The sequence below is a fragment of the Paracoccidioides brasiliensis genome (assembly GCF_000150735.1).
Source record: "Paracoccidioides brasiliensis Pb18 unplaced genomic scaffold supercont2.15, whole genome shotgun sequence".
In the NCBI taxonomy this organism is placed as follows: domain Eukaryota; kingdom Fungi; phylum Ascomycota; class Eurotiomycetes; order Onygenales; family Ajellomycetaceae; genus Paracoccidioides; species Paracoccidioides brasiliensis.
In genome coordinates this window covers 153,704-181,614 of record NW_011371372.1, presented here as the reverse complement: position 1 = coordinate 181,614, position 27,911 = coordinate 153,704, and the positions used below count along the sequence as shown (strand labels likewise).

The 27,911-nt window shown below is 44.9% G+C and overlaps 8 protein-coding genes across 8 annotated transcripts; 7 read left to right on the top strand and 1 right to left on the bottom strand.

Annotated features, from left to right (window-relative positions):
• Positions 1-101: 101 nt before the first annotated feature.
• PADG_08284 (uncharacterized protein) lies at positions 102-1,753 on the top strand (the record flags this gene model as incomplete). The annotated part of the gene is made up of 3 exons (XM_010765251.1): positions 102-240; positions 314-1,492; positions 1,572-1,753. The coding sequence occupies 3 exons, from the start codon at positions 102-104 to the stop codon at positions 1,751-1,753; spliced, it is 1,500 nt and encodes a 499-aa protein (XP_010763553.1).
• A 1,713-nt stretch (positions 1,754-3,466) lies between these two features.
• Positions 3,467-4,494, top strand: PADG_08283 (uncharacterized protein; the record flags this gene model as incomplete). The annotated part of the gene is made up of 3 exons (XM_010765214.1): positions 3,467-3,709; positions 3,839-3,933; positions 3,996-4,494. 3 exons carry the CDS (start codon positions 3,467-3,469, stop codon positions 4,492-4,494), a joined length of 837 nt encoding a protein of 278 aa, XP_010763516.1.
• Positions 4,495-6,702: 2,208 nt separating this feature from the next.
• PADG_08282 (uncharacterized protein) lies at positions 6,703-8,303 on the top strand (the record flags this gene model as incomplete). Its single annotated transcript, XM_010765213.1, has 3 exons — positions 6,703-6,906; positions 6,996-8,052; positions 8,119-8,303. 3 exons carry the CDS (start codon positions 6,703-6,705, stop codon positions 8,301-8,303), a joined length of 1,446 nt encoding a protein of 481 aa, XP_010763515.1.
• A 1,094-nt stretch (positions 8,304-9,397) lies between these two features.
• PADG_08281 (uncharacterized protein) lies at positions 9,398-11,453 on the top strand (the record flags this gene model as incomplete). The annotated part of the gene is made up of 5 exons (XM_010765212.1): positions 9,398-9,748; positions 9,916-9,980; positions 10,083-10,379; positions 10,550-10,731; positions 10,870-11,453. 5 exons carry the CDS (start codon positions 9,398-9,400, stop codon positions 11,451-11,453), a joined length of 1,479 nt encoding a protein of 492 aa, XP_010763514.1.
• A 758-nt stretch (positions 11,454-12,211) lies between these two features.
• On the top strand, positions 12,212-13,032 carry PADG_08280 (uncharacterized protein; the record flags this gene model as incomplete). The annotated part of the gene is made up of 4 exons (XM_010765250.1): positions 12,212-12,344; positions 12,483-12,652; positions 12,795-12,850; positions 12,918-13,032. The coding sequence occupies 4 exons, from the start codon at positions 12,212-12,214 to the stop codon at positions 13,030-13,032; spliced, it is 474 nt and encodes a 157-aa protein (XP_010763552.1).
• Positions 13,033-13,107: 75 nt separating this feature from the next.
• PADG_12420 (uncharacterized protein) lies at positions 13,108-13,553 on the top strand (the record flags this gene model as incomplete). Its single annotated transcript, XM_010765281.1, has 3 exons — positions 13,108-13,146; positions 13,205-13,247; positions 13,303-13,553. 3 exons carry the CDS (start codon positions 13,108-13,110, stop codon positions 13,551-13,553), a joined length of 333 nt encoding a protein of 110 aa, XP_010763583.1.
• A 4,906-nt stretch (positions 13,554-18,459) lies between these two features.
• On the bottom strand, positions 18,460-19,828 carry PADG_08278 (tyrosine protein phosphatase YVH1; the record flags this gene model as incomplete). Its single annotated transcript, XM_010765211.1, has 3 exons — positions 18,460-18,931; positions 19,005-19,361; positions 19,611-19,828. The coding sequence occupies 3 exons, from the start codon at positions 19,826-19,828 to the stop codon at positions 18,460-18,462; spliced, it is 1,047 nt and encodes a 348-aa protein (XP_010763513.1).
• A 4,519-nt stretch (positions 19,829-24,347) lies between these two features.
• Positions 24,348-26,858, top strand: PADG_08275 (uncharacterized protein; the record flags this gene model as incomplete). Its single annotated transcript, XM_010765210.1, has 3 exons — positions 24,348-24,886; positions 25,085-26,206; positions 26,276-26,858. 3 exons carry the CDS (start codon positions 24,348-24,350, stop codon positions 26,856-26,858), a joined length of 2,244 nt encoding a protein of 747 aa, XP_010763512.1.
• Between the last annotated feature and the right edge of the window lie 1,053 nt (positions 26,859-27,911).

Here is a 27,911-nt window from a genome sequence, read left to right as displayed (position 1 = left end):
GAGTTTTCAAGGGGCTTGTTTATATCGCACTGGTTAAACTAGGAAGACCGTCCTAAGCATTGGCTGAAACAAAAGAAAGAGTAAATATAATTCTATCAACCATGTCAAAATTTCACCGGCAAACTATTTCTATACGGGAAGTTGGTGCACATAACACGTCCAACGATTGCTGGATTGCTGTTGAAAACCAGGTTTGGGATGTGACAGATTTTCTCTCCGAGCATCCTGGAGGACCGAACAGTATGTGTACAATTATTCACCGTATTATTTTTTTGTGCTGTACGGTGCCACCCTTACTAACTGTCCCCGGTAGTCATCCTCAAATATGCTGGACGAGATGCAACAAAAGCATACTCAGAAATCCATCCCCCAAGTCTTATCCAGAATAACCTGCCCCCTGAAAGACTCAAGGGCATTATAGACGAAAGCACCATCGACGATGAATGGCTCAAAGAACCCCCAGAACAAAACATAGAACGTACCTCATCATCCAACGAAAAGCCCCCTCTAACCACCCTCATAAACGCGCACGACTTTGAAGTCATCGCCTCCAAAACCGCCACCGCAAAGACATGGGCCTTCTACTCCAGCGCCTCCAACGACCTCATCACCCGTGACGCCAACAAATCCTTCTTCGACCGCACCTGGTTCCGCCCCCGTGTTCTCCGCAAAGTTCGGAATGTAAACACCAATACCAAAATCCTGGGATGCGACAGCAGCATGCCCCTCTTCGTCAGCCCCGCCGCAATGGCCAAACTCATCCACCCGGACGGCGAGCTCGCCATCGCCCGCGCTTGTGAGTCCAGGTTCATCATCCAGGGTATCTCAAACAGCGCCAGCTACTCCATGAAAGACATCACTGCCGCAGGCCCACAGGCAAACTACTTCTTCCAGCTCTATGTCAACAAGGACCGCGCCAAGTCCGCCGCACATCTGCATGAGTGCTCCGAAAACCCGCGCATACGCGCTGTGTTCATCACCGTTGATGCCGCATGGCCTGGCAAGCGCGAGGCGGACGAAAGGGTGCGCGCGGACGAAAGTATTAGCGTCCCCATGTCAGAGCAGCGGGCGTGTAACGACTCACACGGTGGCGGGTTGGCCCGGTCGATGTCTGGATTCATCGACCCGTCGCTTTCGTGGGAGGATCTGGTGTGGGCGCGCAAACATACGCATTTACCCCTTGTACTTAAGGGAGTGATGTCTGCTGACGATGCCATGTTGGCGATGAAGGCGGGTCTCAATGGGATTCTGCTTAGTAACCATGGCGGTCGCAATTTGGATACCAGCCCGCCGGCGCTACTTACGCTGTTGGAGTTGCATAAGCGCTGTCCGGAGATCTTTGATAAGATGGAGATCTATTTGGATGGCGGCATAAGGCGGGGTTCAGATATTTTGAAAGCTGTTTGCCTTGGTGCGACGGCGGTGGGGATGGGCAGAAGTGTGCTATACGCTACGAACTATGGGCAGGAGGGCGTGGAGCATTTGTTTGATAGTAAGTTTTTTCCCGTTCACTACATTGCCTACCATGCGCTATTTATACAGTGATAGTTTAACTAATATTCTCAAAACAGTCATGAAAGATGAACTCGAAGGTGCCATGAGACTGGTGGGAATCACGTCACTGGATGAAGCGCGCCCAGAACTCGTCAATACAGCCGATATCGATCACCTTATTCCTAATTCCGCTTCTCACCCGTATGCTCGATCTGTCTCCCGTGGCTCTGGGCAGACTGGTCCGCCGTCAAAATTGTAGAATGGAGGTGCAGGCAGGCCGAGACAATGGAGACATATTTTTAACTGCGCACGTGTATAGAACTAGATAAGGTCTGAGACTAAGGGTGTCTTTGGGTTTATTCTATCTATATATACATTTTGGACTTTGCAACTAGAATATATATTCCTGGCATTACTATTTGAATCCCTTGATTCATCTTTCCCTAGGATTACATGGCATACTTTTTTGAATTTATTTCAAGCTTCTTGGCCTTGGCCAATAGGACAACATCGGCTTTGTCTTCACCACGTCATATGACGTATAAACACGTCGTCCAACCTCTGATAGTCACTGGAATTATGTTGGAATTCTACAGGGGTTGGCTCTATAGAGAGCCTTTAGTGAACTTCGCATGCTCGAATAAATCCTGGGGAGCGGTGGGCAAAGTAATCGCAACTGCATTAAGCCTTTTTCATGGCGCTGGGAAAACCTACATGGGTATTAAACCTTCGAACGTTGTTCTTGATGGGGATGGAAACGAAGTGCTTTTCGACATCAGAGCATTGGTGGAGTCATACATGTGTTACGTGCCCCAGAGATTCAAGATGAGATATCTCATAATGAAATCCCAAATAAAATGCGTGAATCGAATGACATTTGGGCTTACGGAAAGTTTGTATTAGAGATCATTCTGCATGCAGAAGACAGTCCTATTGCGAGGACGCTGAAGCGGATTGCTGCAAATTTGCATGCACACATGACTAGTTATATTTGAAGTAATTTCGGAACTGGAATTTTCTGGTATTGACAACATTGATGGCTTATGCAAATAGACATCAATCAAATCAGTGCAATCACAAAATATAGCTTTCCATCGTATCCTTCCCTTGATTCACTTCGCTAATCGTTTCAGTTAATATCATCTTTGTCAAATCCTCTGTTTGTTCTAAGATATTCACGAATCGTCAGCTATAACGAAAACATCTGTTATTGTAATGCCATAGTATGAATGTGGGCTGTGTATGAAATTTTTGAAACTGAATTGAGACTGTGGAATCACTGCAGACAGAGTGCCTATCACTGATGATGTGACTGATTCTAGGAGATGTTCAGGACTATAGAGATAGGCACAACATATTCGCAACTCTTCAAATCATCATTCTTGGTTGCAATGTTCCGAAGATTTCAACACCAGCGAAATGGCTTGTGCAACATACACATTAGCACTGCGCTGACTATGGTGAGGATCTAAAGATTGGGTTGTAACTACGCCGTAGCTGCTCTGTTCAATTAATAGAGTGTAGAAATAGAGTGAGCATACGGAGGAGAGAGCACATGAATTTTGTATCTGAAGTTGTGTGACCGACAGCTTTTAGCGGTGGGATGGCTGAAGTTGTCACTTTTAAATTGCCAATCCTTCGATAAGAGTTTACTATAACCCCAACACCCCATCATTGCTTTTTGCTTTTTCTCAACAAATCAATTGTTTGCCGAGGATTTCCTTTAACATTAGCTATCAGAAGGTCCAGGACCTCTGTCTCTCCCATTCTCATCCAATTCCTAAGCTGTATCACCCCAACTCCCAGTGGCATAAACACAAACATTCGTACCCCACCTCAACTCGACAAATCCACCTGTCTCTTCTACCGGGTTTAAGCTTCACATTGCTCCAACACCCCTCAAATACTACCCCTCAACCAAACGGCAGCTCAAGCAAAAAGCAGCTCAAGCAAACGCGAACAAAATCACAGAATGGCAGCCCCACGATCAACCTCCATCCGTGCCCTGCGCTTGCTAGCCAAACAACATGCGCCAGAGCCCTCAGCCCTGGCCAGCATGGCCCCTTTCCGCCGCTCATTGCACATTACCGGAGCTTTCTCCGCACAACCCGCCCGCGGCCCAGATGTCAACGCCATCTACCGCTCGCGCACCCTAGGTGATCTGCTCGCTGAGTGCGAGAGGAGAAATCTCAGGCCTGGAGGAACTAAGGCTGAGGTATGGTTTTAGACAATATTTTCTTATCATTATTTATTTTAAATTTAAAAGGAGTGTTTTTGAGACTGTATATTGCCGTGAAGAAGATGACTTGCACGCCTAATATGCTGTATGTCTACTATAATATAGCTCGTGGACCGCCTAGCAAATCATGACATTCTCCAATCACGCGCGTTCAGCATTGCCATGAGGAAGATTGACAGTCGCACTGTGGATAGTAAAAGGTATGTCATATCCGCCACCCCAGTTCCCCAAATCCTATACATCTACGAACATAATCCTCCAGTCCAACCCGCAGCTTCAATACCTCCCGCGCGCACAAAGCCGTCAATGACAACTCCACCATCGATTTCGCCTACATGCCGCAGGGTATCGACTTCCCTCTCTCCTCCGCTACAAACGACACCCCCATCCCAATCCTCCCAGACGCCTTCTCACACTACCAACTCATCTCCAACGATAACGACAGCAACGGTAGAAATCCAATGAAGCCCCAAATCTACAACGTCTCCGGCGACGGCGCGGAGGTCAGCCCCATGAGCGAGGTTGTGGATAACCATGCTGTGGAGTTTGATCCGTTTGAGCTTACGGAGACAGTGAGGAGGGCGAGGGGGAATATGGGGGATGCGGGGGGAATTGAGGGGACGGAGGGGACGAAGGATGGGACGGTTATCGGGGTTGCAAGACAGTTGTGGGAGGGGATTGTGGAGGATTTGCTGGGGAAGAGTATTGGTAGTGGCGGTGGGCAGGGGTTAGAAGGTAGGAAGAAGGTGGGAGGATGGTGATAAGGAAAAGGGGTACATAGCGAGAGGGAAGATTGAGAATGTGGCTACTGTCCCATGCCTCTTCTTGCCAGCTCATTCTTGTTCTGCCTAGAAGTTCTATACGTTAATGTTAGGTGGAGATGCAGAGGTGCTGGGAACCTCTCTCACGAGTCTGTCCTGCGGCAAGTCCCTCTTTTTATGTATTTATTTTAATTGTTGTGGACTCCAAAAGAGGTCTTTGTATTTTATTTATGCCTTCTTGTAATTTCCTTGGGTGGGTTGAAGTTAATTCACCTAAGCTTTCTTATGTATCTTCATGCTGCTCTAGTTAGCTAACGCTCATGCACTGCACGCTGGAAATAAAGAAAACTGTAAAATGAGCCCGCTCAAGTAGCCTGTTTTCATCAGCTTTTATTTATGGATTCTACCTCGGCTAATACTTTTATATAGGATCTAACTGTTGCTGCGTACAGCTATGTATCTGCATCATCTCGACCGTATCGACAAATGCGTTTTAAGTTTTTGAAAACGAGTCCCAACCGCTCGTTAATATATCTAAAGACTACCGTATATTATTCCTCCATGTCAAGGGACCAATTATGAGTATATATCTGTCCTAATAATATTGTAGCTCGTTCAGTTATCTGCCGTCAGAGAAACGGCAAACTTCGTAAATTGGAGGATGCATGGATCGAGAGCAGGATATTATAATGATGGACAAATTGATTTCTTCAAACGAAGACAAACTATGGGCATATCTTCCTAGTACCAAATTCCCTATTTAACATTGTTTCCATGCTCCGGACCACGGTGGCTTTGTATTTAAGTAGAGACCCAAGACGCCAGGGGTGATCCAGGTGGAGTCAAGAGGTGTTCATGTATGTGGAGGGGGCCGGCATTGCCATAACCCAGTTCTATAAAGGACTTGGATGAAACAAATAGAAGACCACATTCTGGCTTTCTTGTTTCCCCCTTCTTGTGCTTCATTTTGTTTATTTATTGTTTTGAAGCTTTTCCGAGTGTGAGAACCCCTTTTTGCTTTGCCTTGTTAGTTTTTGATGCCAGCAAGCGAACGGTGCATGAACATGGTAGTTAACCGGGTGAGATTTTGATGCCTGAGGTCGGAGAGAAGTAGGTTGTAGCTGGCAGGTGGTTGGACTACCGAGGATACCAGAGGCAAAAGCAGACTGGGATGTTCGGAGAATAGATAGTTTGGGATATCCATGGAGAAGGATGAGGCAGATGAACAGGATGAATTGCATCTCTAACTTTCAAGATAACAATTTCTAATTGTGCGGCAGGCAAGATTGAGATTTGGCAGTCAATCAAAATGAATCAACGATGTGTCGCAACCTGTAACAGCCACTTCCCCCGTACTGGCACTCAGTGTGAAGACTTGGGAAACAATCGCAGACTCGCCGACAAGCTACAATCCAGCAACTCTGGTCGACAAGCAGCGTTCATCCCCCAGCAGTGGACCAATTAGCAGGTCGTTAGCAAGATTCTGGGACTCTCATTGGCTATGTGGACTGGTAGCTCATTCAGACTGGGTAATCAAACAGTCGGTCATGCCAACCAGCATGGATTGGAGTCGCATGGCAGATGCAGAGGCAGGGTCTTCAGCTAGTCCGCAACTGGAAAGGGGCTTTGGAGAGGATTGCCAAGACCTCCAGGCCTGGTGTGTCTCTTGACATCCATCCGTCAATTCAGTTCTCATCTTCTCATCTTCCTTTACTTCTTCTGCTCATTCACTCTTCCCCCCCCTCTTCTATCTTAATTCAAATTCCTGTCGTTTCTGTATTTCGGTTTTTTGTTTGCTTTTGTTTTTGTCCTTTTTGTCCGGTCGAGTATTAGCATTGTAATTCCCTTTGTGTTCCGGGTCTCTTGACTGAGTATCTCCGCAATTTATTCGCCTCCTCCAACCTAATCGCGATGCATCCATTTAATACCTAATGCCGTTAAACCCTTCTCTTCTTTCTTCCATTTGCCATCTCATTGTATATCTTTCATATTTCAGTTCAATTGGTCAATCGTAGACCATACTCCTTCCTCAGCACCCCTCGACACTTCTAGCCTTTGTTTTCATGTTGAATGGTTTATATCAACTGGAACAAGAGAGGGATCATACACCAGATCCAAATTTCGAGCTGACTCGAAAGTATCTAAGCTGTTTGCCTTGGCAAATGACGAATCCAAACTGTTTTTCGCACCAGATTCTTCTTTAGAATCATGGGTTTTTCATCATGGATTCTGCCAGTAGCTTTGCTGTCAATGGGCGTCGCAGCCTTCTACCCGTGCGAGTATACAACTCATGGCATGCTTCCCAATTCACAATCAACCAAAGTGGACCTGAAAGAGAGGTTCTTCCCATATGTCCTCAGTGAGAAGAATAAAGATGATGTCAAGCCAGCTCTCAAATTGGATATCGTGAAGGTAAGTGGTTTTGATCATAAATATTGCCCTGTGCACAACCTAAAGTACGTGCATCTACAACACATATATTAACATCAAGTCATTTTCAGGCTCGTCGGCAAAACAATTTTGAAGCTTTTGGTGGAGATCCCACAACAGTACCACATAGTCTCCCAATCAACACTGATGGGTACGACTTTTCCTATTTCTCAACTATGCACTTCGGTTCCAACCAACAACCCATGTGGATGCTAATCGACACGGGCGCTTCTAATACGTGGCTGGTCGGCTCCAACTGCATTGCCGATCCTTGCAAGATACATAATTCCTTTGGTAGCGAGGATTCGAATACCCTATCAATCACAGATATCCCATTTGATGTCACTTATGGTTCAGGTGACGTATCTGGAATCATTGTTAATGATTCCGTCTCTTTCGCTGGATTCAATCTAACCATGGGGTTCGGTTCTGCGCTGGAAATGTCTGACCACTTTTCGAATTATCCCATGGACGGCATTTTGGGTTTAGGGCGTGCTGTTGAGAAGACAATGAAGACACCAACGATTATGCAAGCGTTACGAAAGGCTGGGTTGCTGGAGAAGCATATAATTGCAGTAAATCTGCAGCGCCACATGGATGGGACCAAGGATGGGCAAATCGTATTTGGCGATATCGATAAGACTAAATTTACCGGAGAAATTTCGTACACACAAACCCTAGCGAACGTGGATCATTGGGAGATTTTATTGGAAGACCTTGTTATTAATGATATGCCGTTAAAACTCAAAAATAAAAAGGGCATATTCGACACCGGCACTTCGTTCATACTCGTGCCTTTTAATGATGCGCAACTTATCCACAACGAAATACCAGACTCCGTAAAGAGTTCTGACTCGGAGACCAACTTCGATATCCCCTGCTCGACAAAGGCAAAGATCGAGCTTGCCATTTCCGGTGTGAGATATACCATATCCCCTAAAGATTACGTTGGCGACTCCATCTCGAACAGCATGTGCCGGTCGCGGATCGTGGGCCATCAGCCCTTTGAAGCTGACGAGTGGCTCCTTGGCGCTGCATTTTTGAAAAACGTCTATATCGTGTTTGATTTTGACGACAATCGGATTGGCCTTGCGAAGCGGATATCTGATGGGAATTCAACTCCGACAGGTATGCCTTTTATCCCTATCCGTGCATCGTATTCATTACCATATACTCATGTTTCCTCGTCTCCAGTTCCCCCCGCCCGCTCCGGATCCATTTCTGCTCCTGCAGACTTGCGTCCGGTTGGTCCCAGTGGGATCACCGGACTTGCAACACAACCTACGAAACCCACGGGTTCAGGTGGTGCATTGCTACCCATATTTGATGAGCCATTCTGGGTTTCCTTTGCTCTTTCTCTGGCAATGTGTTTATTATAATCTCAAAATGGGTGTTTGGCGAAGCATTCAACGGGATTTACAGCTACCGACCGGGATATAAAGATAGTCGCTCTTGGAAAAAGTGAAACCTGTTGCTTATCTCAGGATCATGACGTCACAACCGTTTACACAGCCTTTCATTCGCCACAGTGTTTGATAGAACATATCTGTTAATCCAATCTGACTACTTAAGAACTTCAGCGTGATCTATATATATACCACGCCTTGCCATAATATCAGCTGACACGCATAGACACAGGTCTTCTTTCTCTATAGATACATCATACCCTTATTGTACTTTTAATTCATTATCCTAGTCATCACCACCTTAATACTTTTCAGCGTTTTTCGTCTTTTATTGTCATTTCATTCGCCGTAGCTTCAACTACTCTTCTGTGTTATTCACCATTCTTTTTCTATTTTTTTTTTTATATTTCAAACTAAGCTGGCACTGACATACCATCACTCTCACCATCATGCTTCTTTCCTCCTTCTTTCTCTCTTACTTTCACACATTCTGGTGTTAATGCTGTGTCTGCCATTGCATCTCTTCTTCTATACATTTCAAATACATACCACAATTATTTGCATACCAAACCCTCTATCTGCGAAAATAACATTCTCCCACGCTTGCCCTAAATAACAACAGTTAAAATATTTTTCTACCGCAATTGTTCATCTGCTACGTCTTCCCTTTAATGGATGGATGCAATGGGGCGGAAACGGGGTTATTAATGAAGAATTAGTTTCCTGAAAGCAAAATGTGATTTCTGATTCGATTGAGATAATGAAAAGTAAAATTGAACTTTCTTCTCTGGAGGTTAATTGAGATAAAGTTGACCGGCTAACGCGTCTACCGAAGCTTTTGGCTAGGGCGGCTAGGGCGTCTAATAAGGTTGCCAGCTCGGTCTATCGGAGGCGATTCGACGAAAATGAGAGGAAGTAAATAATGCATGCATATTTATACGTGCAACGCTTCATAACTAAATTCTTCCTTGGTTTCAGAAAAGTCCCTGCAGTAGTAAAGGCAAGTTGCCCGTATTTTCACTATCTGGCAATCTTCAACTGCCAAAAGAAATTATATCATTATCATCATGTTATCCCCGGTCACACGACACCTTCTTCCTCTTAGTTCACCGTCAAAATCATTACTGTGTTTGCACCTACAACGATGTCCACAAAGTTTATGGACGGCAGCTGATATTATCGTTGCAAAGTCGACGACAACGGCAACTACGTCAAGAAGACACTTCCACCAAACACCCGCCAACTATACATTTCGGCCTGTCTGGATTGAGCAGCGTTTTAAGATGCCATGGATTGAGGCATTACAGCTGCAAAGGGAGAAGGAGAGGTCCGGGGCAGAAAAAGCCGCGAGTGAGGGAACTTCGCCGCCAACGGTGGATTTGAAGCCGAGAAAGATGAGAGATAGTTACGTTAAAACAGTGGGTTCTTCTTTTCCTTTTCCTTGTTTTTTTCTTTTTCTCTTTTATTTTTATTTTTATTTTTTTGGGGGGGAGGAAGTTGGGGGGAGAGGTAATTGCATGGAAGGACAAGATGATGGGACGATATATCTAATACAACGTCTCTCTTTTCTCCTTCATTATACTAGATACTACCCCTAGCCCAGGACCCATGGCTATTGGATACCTATTTAAATTCCTCAGGACATATCCGGTGAGTTCTTTTATCCTCCTCAGACACCGGGAAAAATAAGAAGAAGAAAATCCACACCTCCAACGTGAAAACTTAGAACACATATCTAACACCATCCCGCAGCGTGGGCTCCCTCCTGCTGGATCTGGACGCGCTGGCCGGCGTCGTCGCATATGGCTACACAGGTGATTCTGTAATGATTGTTACCGCCGCTGTAGACCGTATCACCATTGAGCACATGCTCAAGGAGATATGTGACCTGGAGCTCAGTGGGCAGGTCACATATGCCACGGGCCGCTCGAGTATGGAGATTTCGCTTCAGGTTGCAAAAGCGCCTGCGGAGGGACAGGCGGTTAGGGAGGAGGATGTGTTGATCACGTGTGCATTTACTATGGTTTCATTAGATCCAACGACGAAGAAGTAGGTTGTCTTTATATCTCACGTGATTATTATCTCTCTCCCTTCTCTGCCTGACCGTTCCACTGTGTGTTTTTATATTAGAGAGTTGAGGTTAGTTATGGGGTTTGATAATTGTTGGATTTTTGTAAGCTGACTCATTTTTCTGTTGTGTTGCGTTTGTGAGTGGTTAGGCCGGTAGCTATTGCACCTCTCCTTGTGGAGACGGAGGAAGAGCGGAGGTTGTTTGAGCTTGGGGAGAAGAACTATTTGGCAAAGAAACAGCTGAGAAAGAGGAACTTACTTGAGCAGACACCAAATGATGAGGAGAGTGATCTCATTCATGCCATGTGGACGAAGGAGATGGCATATCAACGTAAGTACCAATAACCAAAATCCCAGATAAGGTCGTAAGGCCCAGGAAAGGGAACCCCAATGTCAATGGCCAAAAGAAGCCGGCATGTGTCTAGGAAATCACTATTTCAAAGAATATTTAATTCACTAACCCGTACAGGCCCTCAAAACCCCGTCACCAGGCCCAAAAATCTTATGCGCATGGAAGACACAGTTCTTAAATCCGCACAGATCATGCAACCGCAATACCGCAACAGACACAATTTCATGATCTTCGGTGGCTTTCTCCTCCAGCAAACTTTTGAGCTTGCCTTCTGCTGTGCTGCAGCCTTCTCCAATTCCAGACCGACTTTCCTCTCTCTTGATCCTAGCACCTTTGATAATCCCGTCCCTGTTGGCTCCGTCTTGTATCTTAAGGCGACCGTGTCATATACCGATTCTCCCATCACCAGCACCAGCACCAGCAGCGTCAATGGCAACAGCAGTACGCGAAGGTTCACAAAAGTCCAAGTACGGGTTGACTCGAAAATGCGTGATGTAGAGCACACAACCAAGAAGCCCACTGGCGTGTTCCATTACACATTCCTGGTCGAGAATGATGTTCAGGTTATGCCGCAGTCGTATACTGATTTTATGATCTGGGTTGATGCGAAGAGGAGGGCGCAGAACACCAATAAGAGTTTAGTATCAGGTATTATGGAGAAGGATTCACTTGCTGGGATTCGGGAGGGGTTAACGGAGTGAGCTTGGGGATGTAGAATTAGGTTCTTTTTCCTTATATGTGGTGAGATGGAGATGGAATTGACGCTGTTTGATTTGCATATTTTCTTTTTAAGGGTTAGATAGATTATTCGTGGTTGGATTTTTTCTCTATACTTTGATTTATTCCGGAGCTTGTTTAGAATTGCTCTACGTATTGTTTATGCCAAACAGGAGCTGATTTCGGTTTTCGAACTTGGACCCATACAGCCCTTGAAAGACTGGATAACAAATCATTCCACATTGAATATTTTAAAACGGAGTAAAATCGCGTTAAGATGTAGAAAGAGGGCAACCAAAACAAAAGCAAAACAAAAAAAAAAAGAAAAAGAAAAAGAAAAAGAAAAAGAAAAAGAAAAGAAAAGAAAAGAAAAGAAAAGGGGGACAAGGGTAAAGTCAACTACGGAGCTCCGACACATACAGTATCGAGATACCACTTCAAATTTCAATGTCCTGCTGTGGTTGAACTCCGGAATTCTTTGTTCTGGTTTTCGGCATTGATGGTTTTGATATCGGGATGTCACCTGATTTTGTGGTCCAAGCTTCCCGGGCCAATCAATCCACGTGAAGATCGCATTATCAATAAATTGTTATGAGGCTTTCTCTCTCTCCATCCTTATCAAATATCATCTGCCCAACTTCAGAGGAGATACCTCCTAACTGGAGTTATTATTTGTGGGCTATCTGATGGATTCGCTGTAGTTCTTTATATTTTTTAGTGAACATTTTTACAGTCTCCAGAAATGTCTCTTCCCAACATTTGGCACCATCGCAAGGTGGCCGAGACAGCAGCCCGCTCTTGCGAAATCTGCTACAAACCATCCTCTAGCGTGTTGATTACTCCAGATAACAAGGCAAGTATAGAGCACGCCAATGGTATTTATGTGTAAATATGAAAGATGTGGACACTAACTTTTGATCTTGTGCTGTTGCGGATTGTTCTGGAATTGTAGGACTTTTTTTACGTTTGCCCAATCCATCTAATAGACCGCGGATTTTGTTCGCCTATTGTAGATGAGGAGGAGGTTGCCTCAAGGAAAAAGAAAGAGGAACTAGACAAGGAGATTGAAAAGGTGAAGCAGGAATATGAGGAGAAAATGAATCGTAAAAAACTAAAGGACAAGGAGAAAAAGGACGGCATTGAAAAGGAAGATAAGAAGGCGGAAAAGGAGAAGGATGATAAAGTGAGTTATTTTACTGGCACAAGGGGATTTTTCCTTTTTACTTTCCTCTCTTGAGAGGGGATTGCGGAGCCCAATGATTTGGGAAAATACGTTCATATGTCCATGGAGTGAGTACTGAATGATGCAGATCAAATCTATTCAGAACAGCGGGGCTGAAACGCACATGGATGACACACCCCGCGTTTTTGCCCTCCACAAGTACGTGTGTCTGCGCATATCGTTGCTGTTGTATATCTATTCAATATTTGCTAACAGAACCCTGAAGGAACTTCTACCAAATGCGCATTGACCGGATTCGGAAAAAGGAAATAGCCAGACGGAACACGGAGTGCTTGAAAAATCCAGACCTGTTCCCATCAACTCCGAAAACAGATTTATAGATTTATGAAGGCGGTGGAAACTTTTTCTCTTACGCAACTTGGTTTTTCATGAGCTTGGCTTCCCCCCCCACCACAATGGGGCGAAACAGCTGGAGACACGTTTATGAACATAAGGTATACGAACAAAAAATTCAGTGGAGCTAGCTAATGCCATGGCTAATGCATGGCATAGCGTGGTGTGGCAGTCATCATGATCATCCCATCGATTTGGAATTGTCTGCCAACCTTTTTGAGCATTTTCAGGCGACCCTGCTGCCGGTTTGTCAGCAGTCGAAGGCGAATGGAAAAAGAGAAGGGTCTGCGACAAGGATCACGATGCTGCTCTGCAGAGGGTAGTGAGAGCGCCAACAGATGATTTTACTTTAGGAAAGAGGATAAACGTCATACCGAGGGCACTAGCCCGGTCTTATCGCTTTAAGCCGCTTAGAGCACCGCCTCCACTGGATGAATTTGGAACCATGGCGGTCCTTGTGCCGGATTTTGGTCGGGAACATTCCTCCCTCTCGCAGTTCTTAGGTTGAAGGTAAGCGCTAAAGCAAAAACGTGGTGCTTCTTGTCGGTTAAATTTCCCTCGTGGTAAGGAGTGGGGTAGGGATGAGGAAGATAGCTATTGTGTGACAATTCTTTTGGCATGGCTGTCATAACTGGTTTCTGATTATCCGAAACCTGACCATACCTTCAGCCTTACGACTGGGTTTCACACATACATTGACAGACGTTTGTACGAGGAAAAAAAAAAACCTTACTGCGCCAACAAGTTGATCTCACCTGTCGTCGAAATATTATTTCAGGGTTTTGGAGTGCGGTGTGGTTCTGTTTAGGAACGCAAAGTGTTTTGTCAAATTTCCACAGGGAACATGCTGTCGAATGTGGATAGAATGTGTGTTGCCGTCCAATATTTGAATGAATGTTATTATCAACGGAGTTAAGTTATTTCCATACGTTCTAACATGCGACGTTCGAATCGACCCAGAACGCGTTTTAGCCAAAGACCGTAAACTACCTATAGGTATGCAAATATTCGTCCGTCTTTGCCCGGAGCCATTGCCTTATTCTCTGTTCTCTTTACAAAAGCCTCGCGAATGCTCCCTCATTGGATGCTAGTGAAGTGCTGTATCATGCTGCATATCCTTTCCTCAACGGCCCTGTATATAAGCCGTGGAGCACCTTTGGAAAGCCCCACCCCCTATTAGGTGCTTCGCTGAAATAGCAAGCCCCTGTGCCCTAACCATTCCTTCACCGTTAACTTTTTTAGCTCTCGCGTGGCGCTGCAGTGGAAAACTAGTTGATCACTTGGGTAAGAGTATATGTTACATATTTTACATCCACTTCTTTCATTTTCTCTCCACCTCGCTTGATACGTCGTGATGAATTTCATACTGATTCCCTTGACTCTATTCATTGTACGAAGAGGATGATGAAACGCGGTTTCCACTATTCTAAATGAGAACCTCAAAATGAATGCCGACCCATTATTTTTAAGAAGCGATCCTGGCGGGCATTTCTACATATTATCCGACTAGGTATTTATGCTTCGATAACTACATGCGATGGAATTCCACATATTATTATGGTTGGAATGTCACAGCGTGTACTTTACATGCACCCTCTTCCATTAGTTATCTATCTACAACTACAGACTATGAACACCAGCCCAACTACTTTTTAGAAGCGTATCACTAGCTATACATAGTTATATTTCTATTTTTTCTCTTTCCCTTTTAAAAGATTTAGTATTTGTTACAGTACTTGTGAAGAGCTACTATCACTGCTGTTCCCCGCCCTTTTCCTCCTCAGAGGTCTGTCAATCACAGAAGGTTTACTATTCAGGTAATGATAGGTCTTCAGAGAGTATATATCCAACAGCCTTGACAAGAGTTTCAGATTTTCTATATTCAGTTCAAAAACATCATGAATAGCTTGAATACTGAAAACCTTTGAACCATTGAGAATACGAATGTATCAGTTTTTGTCTGTAAGATCATTGCACTCATGAATAGTCATTTTACTGGTGCAATTAGCTGGGTAAGCGCTGTAACTCTCTGCCTTTGTATTGGCTATCTCCGAGTAAACGCTGAACTGCCTAAAGAAAGTCCCCGAGAGCAGGCTCCGCACCAGCTGACATTCAACCCATTGGTCGGCATCCAATCTTTTCCACAGTCTCACCCATCTCACATATTGTAAGAGTTGAATGGACGTAAAATTAAACCTGATTCTTTCTCCAATGTTCCCGTAAGGCTTGCAGTAATATTGAAAGGTCTGGTTGTAGACATTTTCTATGAATAAATGCCATGTCTATACATTCCAGAACAATTTGTCCTACGCGCTTGTTCAGGAAAGCTTATATTATTATGAATGATGCAGGGGTATGCAGTTTGTTCTAGGCAAGCATTTAAGAATACCTCAGCCGTGCTGGGTAGGAAACTGAACATGAAAATCTGTGAGAATCTGTAATTTATTGTAGCTTGGAAGTGTTTCTTATGAAATCTTAGGTAAAAACAAAACCTGTAACTAACTAACAAGGATTTTCTTTGGTAATACAACTTGAATAGAATGCATGGAAATATTCTTAACGGGTTTCAATACCAAAGACACACGACTAATTGCGGGAGGACACAAATTGATGAAAATGGGTTTGGTTTTATGGGTATCTAGGAAATGCGCCAGACCACGATATGATGAAAGCAACAGTTACCGAGACTTATGAACGGAAGAGTCAAAACTCAAGTATCAGTTACCACCTCTTCAAAAAGCCGACCAATATATGGCCCGTGTCGGAAAGATCGTAATAAGTCTGGTGGGATTCACGGTGACTCTTTGAAACCCAAAGAGAGAGATAGGCCTCAATGAACATAACTGATTATCCCCAGCAATTATCGCCCGTTGAAAGCTCGCACTCAACACCAAGAACTAGAAAACACAATTGTGGACTGAAGACAAGCAAAGCAATCTTCAGGCACCTTAAGTGTCTCTGTGCCGTCCTGTAGTTGTCTCATTCGCATTTCTTGAGATTTAAAAAAGCCTCAACTGCCCTCGCCACGATCAGCTGGCCTTCTTCGCGCCATAGCTTAGCAGCCGCCGCGTTGACAGAACATCCATTGGGGTTTGAGATCTTCCCACTTTTCCCGAGTCCCCGACAGCCGGCGTTTCCATGGAATCAGCCTTGGCAAGGTACCAGAAAATGATTCTGTGTGTCCCTAAATACTTTCGCTGCTGGACGGCTAACGGCTCCTTGTGGGCTTGTGAGACCTGATATTCTGTTGCAAGCGACACAAGAGTGTGGGGTATATGATGTGGCATTTGTAGCCAGACTCCTCAAACGTCTCGTGAGCAGCGGCTCCTTCGAGACTCGCCAACCATTTTTCTACCTTTGGCGAGATGGTATTGTCTCCTGCAGCGGCAATGGAGGAGTGGAATTAGATCTTTTGGGGTGGGGGGGGGGGGGGGGGGGGGGGTTTCCGATGGATAATGTTCCACAAGAGACGACGAACTCACCGGAAGTGTGAAGGGATGAGAAAACTTCAGACATACTTCTCCTTGTGCACCCCGGGGGAGCTGGTTGACAGCGATGTTTTATTTCCTGGAACTCCACATTAGCACTAACGATTATAAATCATCATTTGCGTATAATAATAATGTTTTCAGGGGTCAAGTTGTCTTCTGTAGTGTTGGTCACGTTGGTCTTTAATTCTCATGTCAAGACCGTTGCCGACACCTTGGCGGTATTAATACGAGGGAGTCTTGGGTTGCCTTCACTGGACTTTTTTTGCGATCTATAGATCTAGATGTGGCCCGTGCGGGATCCAAACCGAGTTTGAAGCTTCAGTTTGTTGATCGTTAGAGTTTTCCTTTCCTTGGCAACTAAGGCTGGCGGCAACAACGACCGAAACGACTTGAATGATTCAAGCCCTATAAGGCTAAAAGCTAAAACAATATGCCATTTCTTCGGCTAATGATGAAGATGGCTCGGTAAGGTAATTGTTCTAGTTATATCTACAATATTTAGCCGTTCGGCGTCTGTTCCAATTCCACCACGCTGCGCATGCGGTCAACAAAATCGATCTTTTTTGAGGTTTAGCTGCGCCTTGTCCTGTAGGACCTGTGTTGAAATTTAATGAGACTTGCTTTGTTCACTTTTAACTGCGTGTGATTGTACAGTGGCTCCCTTTTGAAATATGACTGGGTCTTTGGGCGTAGAGTAATCGTTAGGTGCTGTGGGTATGAAGACATCGTGGATGGAACAGCATGCAAGATATTATTAATTATCACCTCAGCTCCAAACTCCCGAACAGCGTGACTCTGATGATGTAGTCTTAACACTTGCGTGTGGGTAAGATACAATTTCCTAAATGATCGAGGTGCTCAAGTTATACTACAGGGCCGAAAAAAGATCTTGATGGCGGCATGCGGGTTCTCAGGTGTACATAGGCGTGTATGGACTCACATGTTGCTTTCTTCCAGTGGTGCTTGCGAATATTGTGGGAGACTGGGTGAGCATGTAACGATATATTCAAATCTGTATCAAGGTACCGGGAAGCAACCTCTATTTTAAATGAACTTGAAAACCCGGAAAAAAAGGGAGGGGGAAGTAAAAAAGAAAGAAGAAGAAGAAGAAGAAGAACCGCTGGAAGGTTGTGCGGCTATCTAGACATTGTCTCCAAACCATCTGGAAGTTTAACTCATATATATGTATGGCACATACATGACTGTAGGTCATGTCTTACTTCCTCCTGATACATCTCCTTCAGCATTAATTATCTCCGGAGGCTTTCTAGGGCGGTTGGTGAGAGCAGAGTTAGCAAACCCTGCATTTAACCGGTTTTGCCTGTTATAATCGAAATATTTACATTGGATTCAATCTTAAAATGGTTAGCCAGGGAATGCTCTATGACAGCGGGAACAAGGGTTACAATAACGCCATTCCACATTTCCTTGTCTGTTGGTGTTAAGCTTTTATACGGTAACAAGCAAGGAACTCATATGCATGGTATTTTGGGCAGGGGATAAATTTCGGTCTTTATCCTTATAGCCAGGAAAAATGCACTCCAAATCCAGGGTTTTGGGTGGGATTCCGATAGTTAGTGCTTATCCTTTTAGCTTTACAGCCACTTTGATTCGATACAAGTTAGGAAAAGTAGACGGATTTGTATGGCCATAATTGGTATTTATCGTCATGCATTCAAGGCCAGGGGGGGCAAAATAGAGAGTGGTAAAAGAGAATCCTGTCTTGCAGTCTAGTATCGACTCTCCAATCAGAAATCATGAATAATAGCTGATGATATCATGCATGTGCCACAGTGTTTGCCTCTGGAGAGGTGGGAAAAAGAAAAGATGTATTATTCCGTGGACCACTTTGGCAGTTGGAGTATGTCTGATGAAATCAAGATAAGTAGGAACACTTCCTTGGTTGTAAGTGGGTCTTGGGGTTCACAAAAGACCTTTCTTCACAACAGAATTCTCTGCCACTGATGCTTCTCCTTCAGCCACTCCCAAACTAGCAGGAAACCTTATATCAGCTGCGGTGCCCATTGTTGCTCTTCTCACACTGCTGTCCACGACATCCACTCTCGCCCGCGCCAGGCCGATTGCGGGCACAACCCAGTTCCCGCAGCTACACTTCATGCCTTGCCATGCGAATTTGCCAATATTAGTGCTGCATGCTGAATTAGGGCACGTTAGACGTCCGGAGAGCGGTGCTTCGGGAGAATGGCTGTATTCATGTTGGCCCAACACTGAAGAGGAAGAATCCTGTTCAGGGAAGAGGGAGGGTCGCATCCATGTTAATGGATGCAAAAATATATGCGCACACGGTCCATCAGGTGTAGAATGACCTCTCGGCAACTTCTTCTCATTTTCCGGGGTGTGAGGAATTATGAAAGGCATGGTGGCCAGCTTGCGTCTATGGGAATGGTTAGACATATTATTCTTCGCAGGGGTAGAAAAGAGCAGGCAGAAACAATGGAAATACTGACCGGCATTTTCTGCACTTTATTTCAGTTAATTGATCGTCGGCTTCATTACTATTGCTATTCTCCGGCTGCTCATCCTCAAATCGAACAAGGTCAATTTCAGGAGCACGGCCACAAGCAACACTCTCTTCAACAGCACGTTCATATATCCATCGTTTATATAAGGGGTGGTCAGTGACGTTTTCTGGGCATCCCATTTTAAAATAGAGTTCCAGTTGCTCTGTGAACCCATCATTTGGCTCACACATTGGCCTTGATCTACGAATTAGTGCAAGAGCCTCTGAGGGAGTTATTGCACCTGGTTCTCGGTGAAGCAGAAATGCAATACAGACAGCTGCAGACCGAGACTTGCCCATTGCGCTGTAACAATGTGCATGTTAGTCATGGTTACGTTGCTTGGATGTCGAAATATCAAAAAACGACGCAAGATGAGAAGCAGAGTTTGAAAATAACTGAAGCATACAAGAAGGAGAGTACTTAATCGTGAGATCCAGGTACCTTCTGGAGCTCAAGTAGTGTACCTAGGAGAGAGATAGGGCATCCAGGGTCTCCTACATACATGCACGCCAACCTTTTGGAAAGGGGCTAAAAAGGGAATAATAAGCGTACCAATGCACTAGAACACCGCCCCCGCCCTCGAGGCCTGATTTGATAAAGGCATTTGTGGAAGGGAAATACTCCAATAGATCTTCGTCGCTTACATCGTCCACAGAGACCTGTAGATGTTCAAACGACTCAAATCGCTCCTCATTTGGATTGAAACGAAGAACAGACACAATGTGTGATATGTTTGCTTTTTTCAGAGCGCTTTTATTGCTCAGCGCCATAACCCTAATGATATTTTGGTCAACAAATAGAATATAAGGCTGGCCAAAGTAACGAGTTGCAAAATCGGAGCTAAATCTTGCCCATGAACAAAACTAAAACCAAACCCACGATCATTGCATTGGCTGGGATACACTCGGCTGGAGACATCAGAAAAGAGGGGTATTCGAAATGCGGAGACTTACCCGCCAATGTAGAGGTTTTCATCTCCAATCCTGCTCAGCGCCATCAAATCTGGTATTGGATAGCGGTTGGGAATCCGTTGGCAAGGCCGGTAGAATCAATGATATAACCAAAAGTGGCAGGAACATGAATTCCATAAAGCTTGGGTCTCTCGAGTTGTTGAAGTGGTTCAAATTTTCAGGTCGCTGCAGAGTTGATGCATGACCACCACTGGCTGGCTGGATTCGCTATTATTTATTACTCTTTTTTTTTTAAAGAAAAAAAAAAAAAAAAAAAAAAAAACTAATCCAAGCCCGACGGCCTTGGGCTTCATACAAGGGGTGATAACTCTGGGGCTTGAGTCCCTTAGTGGCTTGTCTGGGCCGGGGTTGAACCTCTAGGTCTCACTATACTCGAATAGGGAATTTAGGGCAAGGGCTAATTTCTGTTTCTATGGAAATATGGAGAAGCCTTTCCACAAATCTTGGACCGAAGATAGGGTACGTACCCTGCGTATGTTGTGCCATTTACCCGCTTCCACGACGAAGAAACTCTCCAGCGTTTGCCTATGAAGAGTCCACTACTGACTCGTCAGGACCTCCGAACTAAGGTTGGGGTGCATCCATGCCCCCACCAGAGGAGGGAAGGGAAAAACTAGCTAATAATATTGTGATGGGTGGCACATCGAAGCTCAATTCGCCATGCACGATGGCTCTCAGCGCCAGGGTTTGGTCTCAAAAGTCGAAGTCATACTGTTCGGTGCTCAGCCCTTCCGCCCTGTTTCTACTTCTCCTCATCAGTCTCCTTCAAATGACAGGCCAGGTAATTGCGTGGTCGAGCCTGGAGCCGGGTGCCTAGGAGCTATGGTTTCTCAAGAGTATCACTTCTCATCTTGCAAGCCTCTTCCAATAATACATCTGTTGATAAGAATTACGACCTTACACTAATGTCATTGTCTCTCAATTCATGAACTTACCATCTGTAATCACGAAACCTTATGTCCTGCCAGTCAACCATTTGTGTGATGAAATGAAATGACTAGTTCAAACTGTGGATATGAGAAGGGTCAACTTTAAAAGGAAAAACAAACTTTTGAAGTCGTTGTCCAGAGCAACAGCTCATCTTTGCCTTTTCGAAGCTACCCTGAAGGTCTGAGCCATGGATTTCTGCGTCGTAGTTGGCGCAGCAGTTCCTCAGTTCTTATGTTGCTGGGCGAGACGGGCATCTGAAGCCACTACCGCCTACAACCTCACACCGGAATGTTTATGTTTACGGAGTACAATACAATACAGTACAGTACAATACATGCAAACTGGTCCAGCTTTTCAAGGCTGAGTCCGGACATACGGCCAACCAACCTGATCTTGTGGGACACGAGGTGGAAGACGAGATTTAAATTAAAAATAATGGAGTGGAGGAGGGAAATAAAATAGGTGCATGGGTTTTCTTTTTTAAGTTCCCCCCTTGTTCATTTATTTTTGTTTTTATCTTTTTCATTGGACTAGGGGCTTTTATTCCAGTTGAATTAAGGGAAAGGAGAAGAAGTCAAAAGGCAAAGCAAAAAAAGACAATAGGTCAAAACGTTATAGCTCTTGATAAAACTGCAGAAGATTTTGATTTGAGTTCATGAAAGAGAATGTGTGAACAAAAGGTGCAGGTAGACTTCGTAAATGTGTACATCAATTTGTGATTCAATGTCGGGCTACCAAGCCACCAGTTCGACACCTGTATCTAGGTGGGGAAGAGAAGTCAAAGCTTTCAAGACACAGCCCTACTAGGCTACACGTTTGAAGCGGGCGCACACATCATATTTCTTTTTCTTTTGTCCTTCCACACTTTCCAACCTTTAATCACCAACCAACCAGATTGCGCTAAAATGGTTGAGGAACTGTTGAGACATTGCATGGGACATTGGCCTTTGTAATATGTATTGTCCGACCCTGAAATTTGCAATACACAAGCAAAATGACGTTGTTTCCGATTTCTCAGCCAGTGTGCAGAAGGGTGGTATGAGTAGAAGCCAATAAATCTTAATAGAGAATCGTATCAACCTAAGAGCATCTATTTTCATGGTCATGGTCATGGTCATGGTCATCAAATCAAATCAACCCGAGAAAGCAATAACTTCAGTTTCTCGAGCACCGCGACTCAAAATATGAGAAACATGGATATAACGTTTTGAGGGTGGAAAGTTGCCAGGCGCCTTTTGTGCGCATTCAAACGGTTGGAAAGCCGCTCAGGTTCAACTAGGACATTAAAGTTGACGTTGAATGCCAAGGTACTGCACGTACGTATGATACAAACAGGTATGGTAATGTAACGTATTTCACACTCACTTGATCGCTTTATATACCATCACCCTAATTTTAGTATGAAAGACGTCCTCGAAAACACAACAAAGTAATTTCCAATACTACTTTGGTGGAGATGTTTCCCTCTTCTGAACTTTAAATTAACCATGGGTGGTTAGACTCGTTTGTGTGGTATTTAAGCCCTGAATATTTGATGGATTGGTTGCTTTGAATGCTGGATGGTGGGATGTTGGGGTTAAATAGAAGGTGTTGATATACGGAGTATACGGAGTGCGGATATGACTTTGACGGCACCCACCTTGATATTAAAATCCTGGAGATCACACATGTATTAAGTGTTGGTGTTTATGGATACCACGTTCAAATCTGCTAAACCACACTGCATCTATTCGTGATCTGGACAACGGGAAACGGGCGTGAGTTGGTTTCTCCCGGAGTCTACCATTTGATATCCAGGCCCCCCTGATTCATGATCTGCTATGATCAACATTAATAAATCGTTATTTGCCATTGCAGCTAATTAACCAGGACAAGCCTGTTAGGCTGAAAACCGAGGGGCAAAGGCCCCATTTTATTCGAGAAAAATCGACGCTCTTTAAGCAGCCTTCACACCTCAAAAAACATCTTTAATTAGAAGAAGAGCTTTGTTGATCATCAAATCGACAACAGACCAATGTTGCTGGTTTGGGTTTTCCAACCTTGAAAGTACCGGTATAAGGTTTTGGCCCTTCAGGCTTCTTTATGGTGCGGTTTGCCTGACATGCCGGACATGCCCGACGCATACTCTCTTGTTTCATGATTGCTCTTCACAAGTGTCCTGGACACCGAAGGATCCAGGCAAGCATGGAGAAGGATATCAGGATGAACAAAACAAGAAAGAGAATGTTAGTACTAAGAAGCTGCTGTAGAGCCGAGAAACAACGAGTTCAAATTTTTAAAAAGTAGTAGCTGGCGTGCGGCATCTCCTCGGGGGAGAAATACCACTGACTTTTGACTGTTGGATTCTAAGTTGAGTTAATATTAGTTCGACTAATTTTGTAGAAGTTGATGATGTAATAATATATGTATGGCTGTATCAAAATACCGTATGTAAATACATACATGGTTTTTATGGAACCTAAGGATGTGGGTAAAATCGCGTATGAGGACGTTTGCATCGTTAGGTGTACACGATTCAGCCCTACGGCCATACAAGCACTTTTGTGTGTAACAAACAATTCCCGGGAGCCGAAGGGCATTGAGCCAGCCCAGCAGAGGTGCAGCTATAGGATCCAATGGAAAGAAACTCATAAGGCGTATGTAATTGTACACACATGGCCGGATCTGGTCTATAGTAATGTACTGTATGTACTGGACAGGTGTGTCTCGGGTATGCGAGGAATCAGTGCGTAAATACTGTTTGTCGGGGTGTGTATGTTTGTTGTGGATAGTACTGTAATTGTACGGTATGTATGGATGTATGGATGTATGGATGTATCGTACCGCACTGAACCACTCGCCCCGCCCAGCCCTAGCTCCTGCCAAACCTCCGGCCTGCATCTCAGCATCACCGACCACACACCAACGAACCACTCAACCGGTCTTATCCTTCTCCGTCTTCCTCCTCTCTCTCCTCTTCTTCTCTTCCCCTCTCCTCCCCCTCCTCCCCCTCCTCTCCTCCTCCTACTCCTCTCCCCCATGCCCTTCTTCCTCTTCTCTTCTGCCACCCTGCCTATCTCCATCCCCTCTGTCTCTGCTCTATGTCTTCTCCGTTCTCACTTATCTCCTCCCTCCCTTTGCCCATTTCCTTCCCTTCTCCACTTACCTGGTCATTCATTTTCTAAGCCCTATGCAACTCGCTTCGTGCTTGGCTGCTGATATTTAACTAGCGCTTGTTGCTCACCCAGCTGAGCCCATGAGGAACAGGCCTCCTCCATCGCCACTCTCGCCACTATATTTTCCACCTATACGGACAGGCCTTTTAAACGGGCTGCCTCTCGTTTTCTCTGTTGTTTCAGTCCCAGTGACGTGGATGCTCAGCTCGTGGCGGTTCATGTGTTAGATTATTATGGACAACAACCCTCTCATGAGCCCGCCGCCCTCGATTCTCGTGTGTGACTTCAATCATTCTCCTTACCCTCATCGCCGTCACTCCTCTATCTCTTCCAAGTCCCCATCCAAGTCCACCAGGGCTGCGGCGCGCAATCCCTCTCTCCAATCCATTCCCTCCGCACCTGGACCAATGACCATTCCAAATGCAAAGGAGCCTCTGGCACCACCACCACTACCGCCACCTCGGTACATTGAGGACCTCGCAATTGGCCAGGACTCAGGATGGAAGTGGAGGAATAGCTTCGAGCAAGGAGAATATGGGAATCCTACACTCCCTCCCATAAAACCCTCCTCAAGTCTCGTGGGTGGTGGTCACACTCGCCCTGAGCTGGTTTGTCGAACTGAAGGGGTTAATTTTGATAATGATACCAAAAAGGGTGCCGTAATGTCTATTGCCAGCAAAGTCACACCAGAATTCAATCGCAGATCTGCAGTGCCGACGTCTGGGGATGTGCCTTTTTCTGGTTCAATATCGTCTAGCTTTCCCAATCCACTGTTAGTATTTTCCCGTCCTCTTCTGCAACGTCATGACGTTTTGTTATGTTTTCGTTGATTCTATTACCTTCCCCTCCCCATGCTCTACTTAGACTTGTTATGGCCGGATAGCCATCTCATGATTTGACACAATGCTGGAAATATAAACTCTTCTCAGTAATATATACTAATTTGTCTCGCACCCTCTTCTTCAACTAGATTGCAAGGAGAAAAACCACTATCTGAAAAATGTGTGGAACGATCCTCCAATGCGTACGACCAACACCTTCTCTCTAAAATAGGTAAATCAAGCTCCCCGCCTCGACCATCCATCAGCCTTGGGAGTTACGGCCATACAGAGTTTGCGACACTTTCATTCCACTCAAAAAACCGAAGCGGTCTTTCCAGCCTATCAATTGGAGACGGTTCTCTGAGTCCTCGTGATACAGCACCCCGATGGGCCAGCACACCTCAATCCGCTGGAGTATCGCCTGGCACAAGACAAGGATGGACTGATTACGTCAGCTATCGGAGCCCAAGTGTTGATAGCACAGCTCATCATCAATTAGATTTCGACCATTTTCGGGATAGGAATCTCTCTCCAGGGACGCACCACCCGAACAACGATGCAGGCAGCGTACAGAGCCGGTCTAATCGGGGCAGTTATGACCAGAGCATTTTCCCGGATTCGGAATTAGAGTTTTCTATTGACGAATCAGCTCAATCGCGACAGTTAAGTATTGATGATCGAGCATCGACCCGTGTGGAGAGCATGTCGCCGTCAAGGCAGGTCATGAAGCGAAGGGCCTCCTCCCCCCCACGAGAAGTAGTTTCAGACGAATTACATGCTCTTCATACAAGTACAAGCAATGGTGATCTTGACCAACGGAGGACAACTGGATTTCCTTTCAACAGTTGCACATCGCCTAGTGCCCCGTACCAGCCAAGCCATGGATCCATTTCTTCAGTGTCTTCTGCGAGTCTGCGAACTGGTTCCTACGCATCTTCCACGGGACTCTCTGTTGCGGCCAGCAGCATGACCAGCTTGTCTTCATATGATCGACCTTCCCCTGGAGGAATTTCCCCTACCACAGAAGTGGATCCGCCATACGAAAAGGGATTTGTGAGCCCAAACCCCCGTAAATCACTTTCTGGTCTTCCATCCTCAAGAACATCTTATCGAGATCATACCGATGTAAAAAGTGGGCCATCAGGCCGCAACATGTCGCTCCCGAATACTCTGAGTGTATCTAAGGCCACCCCGCCCAGGTTAAATCGCCTTCATATTTGCGAATGCTGCCCGAAGAAGCCTAAGAAGTTCGAGACTGCAGATGAATTACGGTAAGCTAATTGCCTTGACATGGCACCTCATTATTCCTTTGGTGTGAAATGGAATTAATTAGTCTCTAGCTCCCATGAAATGGAAAAACAATACACCTGTCAATTTTGCAGTAAACGCTTTAAAAACAAGAACGAAGCTGAACGCCATCAAAACTCTCTCCATCTACGACGGCATTCATGGTCTTGCGCTGCCTTGTCCGGCTATGAAGCTGCTTTCCATCCATCTGCTTCTCCTACGTGTCAAACACCCACGGGCCCTTCCCACGACACCTGCGGCTATTGCGGAGATGAATTCACCAACTTCCCACATCCTGAATGGGATCGTCGAATCGACCATTTGACAAATGTGCACAAGTTCGGAGAATGCAACCAGGCGAAGAAATTTTACAGGGCAGACCATTTTAGACAACATTTGAAACACAGCCATGCGGGCGCAAGTGGGAAATGGACTAATATATTGGAAAATGCTTGCATGAAAGAGGAGTCTGCAACCGAAGGGGGACTGGCAAGCATCGGGGAACACAGTGGTGCGCGAGCCGCTGAAAATCATACGGAGGATAGTAACGGAAAGTTGGAGAACGGGAACAACGGATCGACGACCCGTGGCTCACGCATATCGCACACGATTGGCAAGGTGATAGAAGGGCCATGACAGCTATATTTATCTATGTGGCTTATGAACACAGCGACACAAAAAAGAAAGGATTGATGAGCTGGGTTGCATATTGACTTTTCATTTCCTACTTTCTAGGGACTTTTTCAGCTATGGCTTCGTTTTTCGATTTTGGTTCATACGCTTGATTTTTGTTCCCTCTCATCCAGCGTGTGTCCTGTTTATCAGCGACCCTCTTTCGTCTTTCCTATTCGTGCTTTTGACGTTTAGAAATGTTTTTTGCGCTGATAATACTGATGCAGCTCAATGTTCCGATCCACCTTTTCTTTTCTCTTACTGCCGATACGCCATGATCATCAGGTGGATTTTGGGATTTTAATTTTAATTTTAATTTTTGTATACATTTTACATACTACGGCCGGCTCCGGTGTGCCTTATTATATGTGGAATGCCTTCCTGTTAATTTTGTTGTTATTTCCATACTATCTACCTCCATCTACCTACTTTCGTTATTATTCTAATTCAATCCTCATCTCTTCCCTCCTCGCTCTTTCTTTTCCCTCCTCTTTCCTTTTCCCTTCCGCCCCACCGCCCTTTTTCTCTTTTTGTGAGGGAAGGGATACACAAGCGGATTGTACGATCCGGGCGTATTTTCCAGCCTGGTTTATTCGCCCATTTCCCCCTTCCTCTCCATTGTTATCTATACCATTCATACATCCAGACACATACCTATATATTCCTGTTTCCTCTCCATTTCTCCCTTTTGAGAAAAAAAAGTTATCTGCTCATTTTGCTTAAATACATCTTTCCTTTGATTCTCTGATATCCTACTCTCCCCCCCCCCCTCTCTCTATAACTGAATCTCATGGTTTTATTTTCTTCACATTCCATCCTTCATATGTACTATTCTGTACTATTCTTTATATATATTCCAATTGACAGAGCATGGGTTATAAAAATATATATCTGCGTTTTAAGTCTTTTCTTATGCTTCTTGATCTCTTCACTCACTTTGACAGTTTGTCAATGCAATGAAGTTTGTCTATGTTGAAGAAACAAGGGTGATTGATGATTTAACTCTTTAAATTTTAG